The 14,118-nt window shown below is 37.7% G+C and overlaps 1 protein-coding gene across 8 annotated transcripts in view; it reads right to left on the bottom strand.

The window, feature by feature from the left end:
- The window catches only part of CALD1 (caldesmon 1), a 170,475-nt gene continuing 156,357 nt past the window's right edge, over positions 1 to 14,118 (bottom strand). For 3 of the 8 annotated variants that reach the window (XM_012650609.1, XM_012650611.1, XM_012650614.1), the window contains 7 exons: positions 12,947 to 13,087; positions 10,450 to 10,493; positions 10,271 to 10,352; positions 9,363 to 9,500; positions 8,847 to 8,942; positions 3,547 to 3,627; positions 1 to 2,375 (listed from right to left, as the gene is read on the bottom strand). In XM_012650609.1, coding sequence (XP_012506063.1) covers positions 2,367 to 2,375; positions 3,547 to 3,627; positions 8,847 to 8,942; positions 9,363 to 9,500; positions 10,271 to 10,352; positions 10,450 to 10,493; positions 12,947 to 13,087 — 591 coding nt within the window. In that variant the 3' untranslated portion in view covers positions 1 to 2,366. The remainder of the gene's footprint in view (positions 2,376 to 3,546; positions 3,628 to 8,846; positions 8,943 to 9,362; positions 9,501 to 10,270; positions 10,353 to 10,449; positions 10,494 to 12,946; positions 13,088 to 14,118) is intronic. The other 5 variants (XM_012650610.1, XM_012650612.1, XM_012650615.1 and 2 more) reach the window with 2 other exon arrangements.

Genomic DNA, 14,118 nt, shown 5'->3' with positions numbered 1-14,118 from the left:
GCCATCATCTTTATTACAATACACATACCTCTCACCATCAATATAGTACATAAAAATAAGTGAAGCAAAGACATTTGGAGGAATTCCATTTATTGTGGATGCGTTTTCATGATATATTTTTATTGCAGCGATCAATTGTCAGTGAAATGTATCAAGTGTTTATAGAATTTTTAGGAACGGCAGATTCACAAAACATGCGAGTTAGCTTGCAGTTTTCCCTCTTAAAGGTAACAGACAACTGTAATTGAACAAGTAAACAAGGAATTTAATTTTCAAAAGATTAAATCCAAACTGAACAAAATTCTACCCTAAAACTTATTCCATCCAAATATTGGAATAAAAGTCAGGATTGATACATTCTCTTCTCAACTTTAGACTTTCTAGAAAAATATACAATAGCGATGAGGAGAAGCTCTTGTTCAAAAGTACAACAATGCACTGTAATCTCAAACTTTGCTCCATTTCATGCCAGTGATGGGAGTCAATGCTAAATAGGACACTACTATTGTAAATTCTAGTTTATCTTATCGTAGACTCGTGCATGTCTACTCTGTCATGAGTAGATGACTTTTGCAGTCTTGGTGGCTTTCCTTTCTTTGGCCCAGGTTTGCTAAAAGCTAGGGGATCTGGCTACCCTTTACTGACTTATGAAGAAAATAGACTTTGTAAGGCAATGGTCACTCCTCACGCCAGCCCTGCGTTGGCTAGCTCTTCCAGGGAAGTATTGTAGATAAGAAAACAGTTATTCGGGAGACTTCCTCAGTGTGATAGGAATTGAAACTAAAACAATTTTATGAAGCCAACTGAGGTATGAGTTTATGTAACTACACTCTATGTTTGCGTCTATACTAGAACATTTTGCCAAGACACTGGAGTACTCTTTTATCATCTATTGTGAATAATAAAGACTTATAGGCTACAATAAGATCTGGACTGTGTGTGTAAAAATGGTGAGTCAGTAAAGACTTGGGAACAGTAAAACGAGTAAAAGTTACATATATTTTTGAGATTTCAACACATTATCAACTTATGACAAGTACTAATGACTCAATCAGGTAGTAAAGGCTAATTTAAAAAAATGTTTTAGAGTATATAAAGATGAAAGTACTATCATGGCTCCTAAATACTGGATTTGGTTCACTTTACTTCTCTGCTTCCAGACATTTGCCAAAGTCAGTCTTTGTTTAGACCCATAAATGGAATTTCAATTTGTACAATACTGTCACTAAAAATCTTGTCTTTAAAGTTTAGAGATAGAAGAGAACTTAGATATCATTTAGGCCAACCTATTGTGAATTTTATTATTACAAATAAGCAGGCTTTCAGCTTGATGGTAGAGTTAAAACAAAATTCACGTTGGACTTCAAGATTGCCTTTAACTATAAACTAAATACTATGTCTTATAGAAAATTTCAACTCATTTTGACACTTCTTAACTCTCTTTTTTTCAATACTTTTTTCTTACAGGTCATCAGGCATTGAATACATATCAATACCTATCTGCCATGTTTCTACTGGCAAATATGAAATATTAATATAATATTGTGATTTTTAATTTTTAAAAAGCTGTGATATTGTCTAGTTACAAGGACATACTACTAAATATAATAGTCTAGCACATAAAAAAGCATTCTACCATTAGTGTGTTTGTATACGTGTATGCACATACATACATAATCAGATTATCTAAAATGTGGTTCAGGCTACAATCACTACCAAAGAAATCCACAAAGCAACCAACCTAAAAAAAAATCAGTACCACTGTCAGCTAACATAATAATCTAATTTAGCATGAAAAAAAGTAATACCTTAACAGTACATCTTCTTCTTTTTTTTTAAAAAAACAATCATTATTGCAGTATATCAAATCTGAAATGGGTTACTTTCAGAAAGTGTTACAATTGCCTACTAAGATAATTTCTTCCATGCTTTATTATAAAGTGCAGAAACAATATGACTTCTGTATTTAAAAAAAACAAAAACTACCGTTCATTTTTCTAGATACTGCACACATTCCGCACGCAGGCAATTTTAAACTCGAATCTCTTCTTACTGACTTCCGATGTGGTTGGTATCACTGTTCAGACATAGAGTTATGATGATCAGTAGAAAAGTCTCTATTTCACAGCATGGGTTTCTTTAGAAACAGGCTCCTGTGCAAAGGCAGTACTTTTACCATGAACATCTCTAGACTGTGATTATTAAATATAGTGATAATATACATGGGTTTACTGGGATATTGAAAAATAAAACAAAACAAAATGAACCCACTTTAGTAAATTGACATAAATATAAAACAGAGCAAATTAGCCCTCTACAACTGAGCTGGTCCAGCGTCTTGAGCTTGGGTTCTTTCTGCAACCATCTCAGACCTGCTAAGAGAAGAGAACTTTAAATCTGCAGCCTACAGTATTTCAGCCAGGTGGTTTTGTCAGAAGAAAAGAAAAAAAAGGGAATAATAGTATGGCAGGAATTTATGACACAGAGGATTACTGTTGGCATTCTATTCAAATGTGATCTTTTATTCTACTCTTTCTTCCTTTGGTTTTTTCACTTCCCTTTTCCTTCCTCTCCTTTATGTTCCATTTTCCTATTTTGTCCTTTGGCCTTACTCATGGCATTCAGAGTCAACTAAGGTATTCTTTTTTTTTTTTAAACTCCACTGTAAGGGCCAGGAATCTGTCATATATATTCCAGGATAGGCATACATGACTGAGTAGCTCAGTTAGGGACACATCGACATATAACAGTGAAGTAGGATATGTTTATCTTTAGTTTTTTTTTCCCATTTTTTACTTAGCAATCTGTTTTCTCCCTCTTATTCTTACACCCCTGCCCGTGAGACTTATCTGACCCATCGTCCTACTCTTAAACCATTTCCCCCTTCACTTCAGCTAGCTCCTAAAAGTCCTTGCTGAGGCATTAACAAATATTAAAGTGTCCTGAACTTGATTTTCAAAATGTCTTGTATATTTTCATTTCAAAGGAATGACTGAATGACAAGTAGTGACTTTGCCATTTCGGAACAAAGGAGCTACCTAATCTGCTACCTCATAAACTCAGCTCTGTGTCTAGTGTGTATATTATTATTACTACTGTAGAAAGAGGTTAATGGTGTAGACTAGGGAGGAGGGGGTGGTGTGTGTGAAAACTCACTCTGTCACCCTCCTACCATGCACCTACCACATTGTTGCACAATTCCAGAGAGTACCACTCACATCGTATGGTATGTGAATGGTATTCTCTGAGTCCTACCATTCCAGATTGTCTTTGCTCTACTTTCTAGAGCTCTGGCTAAGAGAAATATTTTCCAGGAGGAAAATAGCCCCAGAAGGGCTATTTATGTTGTATGACTGACAGACCTATAATGCCACAGGCTCCATGAACTTTTCCCTTCACTGTGCTGTATACAGGTCTTTCAGAAATTGATGGGCATGGTGGCAATGATCTGTGGGTCAGTGATAATTCTCATCTGACCCTGGGATATTATACTGCAGGATCCACCAGGAAAATAAATCTCTGAAAATAAATATCCCACTAGATTACCTTAGTGGGGGAAGTGACCTTATCCACAGACTGCTTTTCCCAGAGGTTCCGCTTGCTGGATACATCTCCTGGCCTCAAGTCCTAATAAAGAGAAAGCAGAAAAAATAGATATGGGGCTGTTTATATTTTCTGGACAGGTCTAAATAAAGTGCCACATTTGTTGCTTGTCTGTTTGACTGAATCAATTTGTTGTTGAATACACTTTACCCCAGTGATCCGAAATGGATGGAATTGAAAGGATCATCAGCTGTTGTTCGATTTTAGACAGACCTTGACCTTTCTGACAATAAGGGAATGGGCTGGAACTACAGTATTTGTGTCCTTGTCCTTCAACAAGGATTTACTGTTTATTGATCAGTAACATTGGAATATAAGCATATTTACCATAATGTAGCCTATTTTTAGCTTTCTATGCTCTTGGAAGTGAATAAAGCATAGGTTATTTAAAAATAATTCATATAGGGTTTGATAAGCATTTCCCCACTTGCAGATTAACTTTCTTTTGGTACCCTACCCAGGGAGGCAGGCTGGAAGTCCCAAGAGTTAACATTCCCAGGAGTAGTCCTCAAATTGCTGAGTGGTGAGTGTCGGGGCAAGAATGTTTCTCTGGCTCACTCATGCCTCAGGTAGGATAACTCCGAAGGACGTGTTCTACAGTGGCTTCCAGGGTTTACCCAGTGGGATTAAATTTTAACATTAACCGCTCATGTAGTGATATGCTTAAGAACATTCTTCATTGGCTGCCTTCTCCCCATCTCACTCCCTGTAGTGTTTTCTTCACCTCCCAAGTAAATTACTTGCACTGGACTCACTGTGTCAGGGTCTGCTTCTGGATATTTCAAACTAAGTCACTTTTCTAACTGTACTTTCCTCACCCTAAAATCATTTTGTGTTTCCTGAGTGGCAAGTGAGTAATTCAGAAGTGGATCAGTAGAACCTAGCCCCACAAATATAAACATTTATCTCAAATTGAACCCATAAGAGAAACTGACAGTTGATGATGTATGTAAGAACATGTGGAAATCTTGGGAAGGAAACACTAAAATATGATCGATAACAGTTATATAGCTTTGAGTCTTTATTTACTACCTCATAATTAATTTCGTTTGGATAAGGATCCAAATTTCTGTTTCGAGTTACTTTTCTTCCAGCATTTGCTTATATTAGTACTTGGCAAAAAGGCAGTTTGTAGAAAATAAATGTGTTTTACTGAAATAGTAATGCTTATTTTGGCAAACCCTTTTCTCATGAAGAATGAAAAGCTAATAGGAATTGCATTTATCCATGGACACCAATCTAAGTGGACATATTTCTGATAGATAGTATTGAGATCTCAACACTGAAAATGCACAGTTAAATGGGACCATGTGAAGCATTTCAGGTTTGCCTTAATCTTACTGAGTTTCTGGATTTCCTCTGTGGCAAGAATTCCTGATATTCTATTAAAGAGTTACACCTATTTAACTTGGAACCATTAAGCAACAAATCAGATTATTTTTGAAGAATTCCACTACATTTGCCAGTGTAGGTAGAAGCTGCCAAGTTGTCTGGAAGACTGTTTTAAAATTTTGGAAACTATAATTAGGACCATGCTGATGGAAGCTCTGGAAAGTGGCTATTATCCCTTTATTTATTTGATTCACATGAGACAAATATTTTTCTTTCACATAAATGTTCTTCTACCTAAGAATATGGATTGCATTTCCCATAAATCCTGCCAATGAATCTTAAGAGATCACTTAAAGAATTTAAAGAGTTCTTAAGAAAATATTAACATCCAAATTATAAGTTGGCATTTTAAATCAAAGGGGAAATATAAATGGAATTACCTGACCAGACTACATTTTAGACAAAGAACCACTCCGGAAGAAGAGGGAGAAATGAAGGCAGGAGAAGCAGGTTTCCAATCAACCAGAGATCAAAGAGTGAAGTACAGAAGTCAGCTAAGAAAGACATTGTTGGGGTTTTTTTTAAACAAAAAGAAAGACAAATTAGCTTTTTAATTGCTGTACGACATGTAGACTAGACACAAAGATTAGACAAACCAGCCAAAATAGACATACTCAGAACTGAATTCCAGTTACAAAGTTATACCGAAGTCCTGTAAATTCTACCCACAAATAGCAACAGATGTTCCAGCAGGAATCTGGTATAGAGTGATGTTTAATTCCAAATAAGTTAATTTTCAGGGACCCCAAATAATATTGGGGTGACAAACTATTTTGAGCATTTTTAATTCTTAGCATATATTAAAATCATTACATAACTTCTGGAAGAGGGGTGAGTTCTAGAACTCAACTTTTTAATCCTATGAATTACTCTTTTTCTTCTTGGGGTTTCACTGGGTGAGAACCATTTTGTTGAAAGAACTTCCCTACGATTTTTAGAATTTTATTTAAAATATTTTTTGATTGCTAGATTACAACTGTACTGATTTCATCTTAGTGGCCACATGGCATACATCTGTAAACACAAACCTAAACTTTCTCCTCCACCCATCCCTACCAAGACATATAAGCACAGGGCTGACAATAAATTGTCTCTGGTCCAAAATCAGACATTTTTTTGGGGGGTGGTGGTGGTGGTGAGGGAGTCCTATTTTCTGTTGTCTTTAGGTAAACCTCTGACATCCTGGGCTCAGGGTCAGTCTGGCCAGAGTCTCAAGGATGTCAAACTCAGATGACTGCGGTGGAGGGCCAAATTGGAAACACAAATGCCTGAAGAGGCTTGGTGTTAGAAAATAAGGAGAAGAGGGAAACAGCAATTCAAGGGTGCCTGCCTCCATTTCTCAAAAACGTGTTCAAGTTATAATTTAAAAAAGAAAAATAAAGCACAACCGTGTGGGCCAAGCTACCCAGATCTTAGCTGCAGGCCACCAGTGTGAGACCCTGTGGACAAGACCTAGGATCCTTGTTTGACCTGACTTTCCAAGCTGCTTTCCCGGTACTCAACTTCTTTCCTTCCAACCTTTATGCACCTGCAGGATCCTTCCAGCTCTTTCTGCATCGCTGAAACTTCTGCTGAAACTTCTCTTTTCTGCTGAACCCACAGTATTTGTGAACTACCCTCCTGCCACTCTGTGCAGACTGCGATGTTGCTACCACACTTTGACATGGGGTTGGGGTAAAAATATAGGCTACTACTACCACTGGAATGTACACGAAGCTTCAAGTTGCTTAGTAAGTATACTCAAACTAGTGCTTTATCTACCACATCAATTTCATATTGTTGGTCCTCATTCCAGAAGCCAGACTAGTCTACAAAATTCAGTGGGAAGAGAGAGATCACTAAAATCTATACTAATTGCCACATTCTTCTTTATTTTTCCTCTCCAGCCTCTAGGAGGCGGTCTAGCAAATCTCTTACTAAATAGTATGTAAAGCAGGCAATGATTTTGTAATTTCTCTGTAATACCTATATCGCCTGCCGTTTTAAAGAAGCTGTCAATAACCCCAGAACATGTTTTATTTATTTATTTATTTATTTATTTTTGTGTAGAAATCTTGAAACAGTTATACCTAGTATAAAAAAAACTGAATTTCATCTTTTTAACCTTCCCATTGAGGTGACATACAGATGATGGTAAGCTGATCAGTGAAGTACTGACAAAAGAGGAGGGGGCCAGTCCTGGACCAAATTTATGAGTATAACCTGGTATAGAAATGAAATAGATTGCAAATATTATAAACGTGAGAAAATTACCATCTCTATCACTGTGCCATACTCATCAAAGAATAAAATATATCTTTTTCTCCTTATCCTTGCTGTCTTGAGAGTTCTTTAGTGGGTCCCTGAACTCCCTGAACTTTATATGCATGATTTTGGGGGAAGGGTGCTTAGATTTGATTAGGTTCTCCCAGGGGTCCATAATTCAAGAAGGTTAATAATCACTAGTCTGGAACCACAGAACTTATATAAATTATCATGTTTTTTTTGTTGTTATTTGTTTTTTAAAATAATTTCTACTCTTTATGTCACCATCACTGCTGGGGAAACCTGAGGCACTAAACAGCACATACCTTTTAGGTATGGTCGCTTGCCTCGACTGTCTGCTATTATAGGCCCCTATCTTGTAGCTACTGAGAGAGGGGAAAAAGGGTTTTTTTTCAATATATAAAGATTTTCCAATTGTAAATTGGGTTTAAATTAGTTTATAGCTCCTGTGAGTCCTTATGCAAAACATCTCAGGCTGAATATTAACTAAATGGCTCAAGGAGTTGCACCCAAGAAGGATACGCAAACATTTCCATTTCTTCTTTTTTCTTTTTATTTAGTTTATTTTTTTAGAGACAGTGTCTCACTGTGTTGTCCAGGCTGGCATCAAACTCCTCAAGGCTCAAGTGGTCCTACCCACCTCAGCCTCCCAAGTTTCTGGGTCTTTTTTCTTTTTAAATTGGAAAGTGACAAAATTTGGTGACTCTGGAAATTACATATGGAGCCAATGGATGCAATTAAATGCCATTGTGGCTCAATGGCACAGAGGCCTGGGATTTGGAAAGTTCTTCTTCTTCCTCTAGGATGTAGGGTTATGACAGTTGACTCTTGGCTACCTGGGCACCAAAAAGATCCATAGAAGCTAACTTAATGGAGAAAGCTCAGCAGTATACAGTGGGGAGCATAATAAAGTGTTTTATTATAGTGATAAATGCAAGGTAGTTATCATAATTCAATGAAAAGGTTAAAAGAATTTTTTTTAGTAATATGGCTACACTTAATAAATAAGAAAATTTTAGATTTTCAAAAACAACATTCATAACCAGTTTTTCTAGTTTCCAGTTTTATGACTTTCTCTGGAGGTGCTGCAACAAAATTATAGCAATTATTCAACAATTACCCAAAAACTGTATTTTTGTGCCAAGTTATAGAAATTAGGCAAATTAGAACACAGGGGTTCAAAATAGCCAACATACACATTCTTTTGAGAATAAGTCTAGGGATGCTCTTGACAAAGAAGTAGCCAAAGTAATTTGACCTTTCATTTTGCAATTCCTATGCATAATTTGTAGACTAGAAGTTAAAGAAGTAGAACAGTAAAGAGTCTAAATTTGAACTGCTCAACATCCTGGCTAACTCCTCCTCTCAGTTAGGGTGGAAAGGTGATTATTTGGTTCCATTTTACCATCTGGGTAATTGTGGTATGATGCTCAGGACTGTTCTAAATGTGAACACTTCTTTGTCTGTCATTCAGTGACAACAGAGAACAGGAGCACTGTCTCTCCTACGTAAATAGACCAACTCTTTTCCTCTGCGGCTGGAAGCTGAGAGATCAAAGAAATCCACAAAAACCTGAAGCTACTTACAGAAGGTTTGGGAGCAGGTGACTTGTTTCCATCCGGGGTTTTGGTTAGCCATTCATTGATGCGGCTGGAAACCCCCACTTTCAGGCCGGCAGTTTCCTATAAAGAGTCAATCATCCAAAATATTCAAGAAAAAAGTCAACTTTACCTGGGAGGGAATCTTCAGAGCAACCTCAAAATACTATTAAGTATTATTTCACATGGCCATAAACTTTACACTTGATATTTAAAGAGTATGTCGTCTGGTTTTCTTCCCCCTGCACCTCACCCCATCCCCACCCCAAGGTTAACAACTAACCTTGGGCACTTCAGAGTACAGTGGCCAGTGGCCAGAGCTGGGTACATAGTGCAGCCTCATGAACACATTCTCCCTGAGCTTGCTTTTGTGGTCATTGCAAAACAAAGTACGGATTGCACCTTCTTCACTGCTTTTATTATAAACTTAGTGTGATTCCTAACAGAACATTGAAAAAAAAAATCCACTCCTCTACACTTAAAAGACAAAAATCGCACGCTCACCTTGTTTGGTGTGCCTGATGCGGCGGGGGACGAAAACACGTTGCCTTTCTCCCACATGCTCTTGATGTTACGCACACCTTCGGCAGGGACAGGAAGATCCGACGCTGCTGGCTTTGGAGGTTTTGCAGTTTTTGTTCCCTGAAATGTGCGAATTATTTTTAGGATTGGTGCTGAGAAGTTTGTTATAGTAAGAATTACAGTAAGCTTGTCTTCCTCAACATTATCATTTAAAAAGTTCACTCACCAAAAATGGGAGTCATAATTTCTGTTATGAAACTGCATTCTGATGACACGTAGCCCTCAAAGTAAACCATAAGAGCTAGACCAGAGGACTTTTCAACAATGAAACATGCTTTTTGTTGGGAAACCAACAAAAATATCACCTTAAATTTATTATTAAGGTGTTATTCTACCTTGTTTCTTCAATAGATACTTCTTGAGAATTAAACTCAGGTTGGCTATTATCTTTTATATTACTTTACACTATGACTTTTATTTGATAATAAAAGGTTTTGTAAACAAAAGAGGATTAAGCAAGATTATAAAGGGCTTATTTAAACCACATATGGGAACACATTTTAAAAAGAATTAGGATATTAAAGATATACTTGTGAACATATAAATAATATTGTTAAATACCAATGAATCCATTTATTAAAAGAATAATTGCTTCATTAAAGCATATTCAGGCTAAAGGTAGTAAACAATAATTTGTTTAAAACTCTTCTATAATTTATTACTGTACTTCTCTTTCACTAGTTCAAAGTGTAATAAAGCATTACCAATATTCTAACACTACTGTAGCTACTAGACTTGATTCTTGTCCCATAAAAATCTTGTTTTTATGATTTTCTGTGTAGTCAGAGTCTATTTCTGTTTGATGGGAAGACAACGATGACAATTCTCACCTCAATGGCGCTGGTGTACTGCTCCAGTCTGCTGTCAATCTTGGAGACTACTGCTGCTTGGTGAGTTGATTTCACACCACTGCTGAACAGACACATACATGCGAACGTAAACATATGGGAGAGTCTTCCCATACATACATTAGCTGATTATTCTCAATTGAACAATCAACCATATTTACCTTTTCTGTGCAGATTTATTCAAAAATTCTGCTCGCTCTTCTATCTAGGAATTGAAAAAGAAAATAAATTCAGTTAATATTTTCAGCTTATAAACAGTGTCTCTCAGCTCATGTCACTGTCATCCCCAAATCTGGTGAACGAAAACACCAAAGAGTGTGTAAGGTACTGTGCATAGCAGCTCTGCTGGAGAGGAACCTTATGGTCTTTGACAGGGAGATTTGAGGGATGAAGGTAGGATTGGCAAGAGGATAGAGAAAAATGCATAGAAAAATATAAAGTTTTGGAGGCAAATTAAAGACCACATTGATGTGGAATAAAAATGTCTCTGAAATAATATAAACCAGGGGCAAAGTAATTAAAATTTAAGACTAACACAATAATTTTTTCAAAAATATATCCAGTTACCCTCTAGGACATATTATGACTATAGACATACCATGCTACTTGATTAACAAAATTTTCCCACAACATTTTAACTGTATATTTGGTATGCAACAGGACGGAGTAAGAATGATAACCAGGAAATGTGAACTAGTCCCTTATTTCTTACTCTGATTTACTAACTTGATAGCGGCGAGTCAAGCCTATTGTTGAAGTTAATTTGCCCTGAAATGGAAAAGATGGGGGTGGGGGCTGGAATAAGGATGGGGCACAGCTCACCAGCAATGGCTGAAGCTTCCTGTGAAGCCCCTTTTAGCTCAAATGGGAAATAAAGAAATAAGCCCAGAGAAACTGTGATGGATATATGCTAAATAGGCAGTTCAGTGGTTTTTGACTAATTCTTTTTTTTTTTTAAGCTAGGAACTTCTTTCTGCTATAACTAAGGCTACTAAATCAAACATTATATTTTACTAGAACTGTATCACATAAATTTAGACGTAACAATAAATCAGCAAATATTAGTTGACTCCAAGTAATAGCCAACTCCAGGCTAGAAATATCCTCTGCCGCCATCACCTACCAACATCAGCAAGTAGTAAAACCTTCTTTGCACATGACTGCATATGCCAAAACACACACAGGCTGAGAAGTTCCATTTTCTTCCCTGTTCAGGGTAGCCAAGGAATCTACTAGATTACAGTTAACCTAGGCTAGTATGGTTGAGTGTCCCCTGGTCTCAGTGAGTTCAGGCTAATGTAAGAAATTACCATAGAACGAGGAGCTTAAATAACAGACAGCTATTTCTCACCTTTCTGGAGGCTGGAAAGTCTGAGGTGAGGTTGCCAGCATGTCTGGGTTTGGTGAAGGCCCTCTTCCTGGTTTGCAGATGGCCACCTTCTAGAGGTGTCCTCACATAGTGGAGAGCACAGAGGGAGCAAGTAAGCTCCTGTGTCTCTTCATAGAAGGGCACTAATCCCATTCATGAGGGTTCCACCCTCATGATCTATTTACCTCCCAAAAGCCTCACCTCCTAATACCATCGTATGGAGGGTTAGGTTTTCAACATACGAATTTTGAGGGGACAGAAATATTCAGTCTATAACACTTCTACGGTCTTCCAAGATGTTAAAGGCTCTTTCTGACTTGGTCTGGCTTAGGATTCATGAACAATTTGTAAATACCACAATGTTTCTGGAGAACATGCTTTGCTCCTCATATCAATGGAATAACACTTTTATAGATGTTAATAAGGGCACTTCATTCTTTCCAAATGATTTCTTACAGAGAGAAAAGAAAACGCTTACTGAAAATAAAAATCTATGTAAAAAAGTATTACAGGTAGCCCTGCGTTTATGGGATATAAAAGGCCCATGATATAAATCTTATGTTTCTGATTTTAATTATAAACTGAGAAGTATATTTTTATAGAAAAAGGTGAATAAGGTGAAACATTTTAGAACCATGTGATGCAGTAGCATGTTTAATACTGCCCATCCATCCACCTGTCCATCCTACTATTAACCCTGCCACCTGTCAGCCAGAAAAACCAACCAATAAATTATATATTGAGTACCTTCTAAAAAAGTTAATACCCAGCGATGAATAAAACAGTGCCATGGATTGAATTATGTCCCTTCTAAAATTCATATGTTGAAGCTTTAACCTCCAATGTGGCTGTATTTGGAGATGGGCCCTCTAAGGAAGTAATTAAAGTTAAATGAGATCACAAGATCATGATCCAATAGGATTAGTACTCTTATAAGAAGAGACACCAGAAAGCTCGCTAGCTCTATTTCCGCCACACGAGGACACAGTGAGAAGGCCATGCAGGCCATCTGCATGCCACGAGGAGGGCTCTCATCAGAAAATAAATCTGCTGTCACCTTGGTCTTGGACTTCCCGGCCTCCAGAACTGTGAGCAATAAATTTATGTTGTTTACAAATCACCCAGTCCAAGGTATTTTGTTATAGCAGCCCGAACAGACTAACGCAGAAGGATAGCAAAGAGATACATGGAGGAAAGGCCCTGAATAATCAATAACTAAATAAGGGGCTAAAATCAAATTTCTAGTATAATAGAGGTAATTATAAGAAGGTTTTCTGAGAAAAAGATACCTTGAGAGATGAACCTTTAGGAGTGAAACACTTGAATGGCTTCTTGTCATCTGACAAGCCATCCTCTGGCATTTTCTGGCGTTTCTCAGCAGCTTCTGCCCTTCGCCTTTCAATCTCTTCCTTTAGTCTCCTCTTCTCTTCCTAAGAGAGGACGAACAAATAACAGGGACATGAGTATCAGCTTCAAGGCTGCAGAGAAGAGTGCTAGAGCATGGTCGGAGAGGCAGCAGACTCAGGCCCTAGACTGGACACTGCTCCTTCTAGGTCTAACCAGAGGCTAAGCCATTTGCAATCTGGCGCTGCCACTTCCCAACTGGACAACCTTGGCCATGTTATTGAGCTGCTCTGTGACTCAGTTGCCTCAACTGTAAAACAGGGATAACAATAGTAGCCACTGCATAGGGCTTTCATGAGGACTAAAGGAGAAAGCACATGTAAAATGCTTAGACAAAAGCTCAGTGTGATGATCTCCGTAAGGGTGATCAGTATCACCACTATCCTGTAAGTTATTCAATACTGACCTTCATTTCTGTATATGAAAAATGAATACGTCAGCCTTCTACCTACTTCCTAGGAGAGTGGTGGAGACAAATGAGATGGCGTACGTGAAACTTTATATAAATCTATGGCCCTACATTTGCCGAATGTACAAGGGATGATTTTATGGTTGCCCACCCCGACCTTAACTGAATAGATTATTTTAGATGGTTTGACCAACCTGCAATGATGTAGATACTGCACCATAGTGGTGACATCACAGATGTGTACAACGTGCTCATTAACCCCTCGGTGCCTTCATTCCCAGCCTAAAATACCCTGCCCTGTCTTCTCCATCAGACAAAAAATTTGGAGCTCTGATCAAGTGACACATCCTCTATGAATGGTTTTCTGAGAGATTTATGCAGGCTTTTGTATTTTTTTAAACTGTTGAGATCATTATCCCTGGATATTCTCAAGCAGAGACTAGATGTTCATCTGTCATAGGACGTGGCAGAAGGATGCTGTGCTTGGCAGGAGGTAGAACAAATAATCTCCTAGGTCCGATACAGTAGCTTTAAGGGTTCATGATTCTCCTTCTGCCTTCCCTGGTACTCTCCTCCCCTAAATAATAATAATAGCAATGACAACAATAATGATAACTACCACTTTTTGAGCGCCCATTATGTGCCGGG

Source organism: Propithecus coquereli, unplaced genomic scaffold, assembly GCF_000956105.1.
Source record: "Propithecus coquereli isolate 6110/MARCELLA unplaced genomic scaffold, Pcoq_1.0 Scaffold335, whole genome shotgun sequence".
In the NCBI taxonomy this organism is placed as follows: Eukaryota; Metazoa; Chordata; class Mammalia; order Primates; family Indriidae; genus Propithecus; species Propithecus coquereli.
This window is presented reverse-complemented; position numbering and strand designations above follow the sequence as displayed.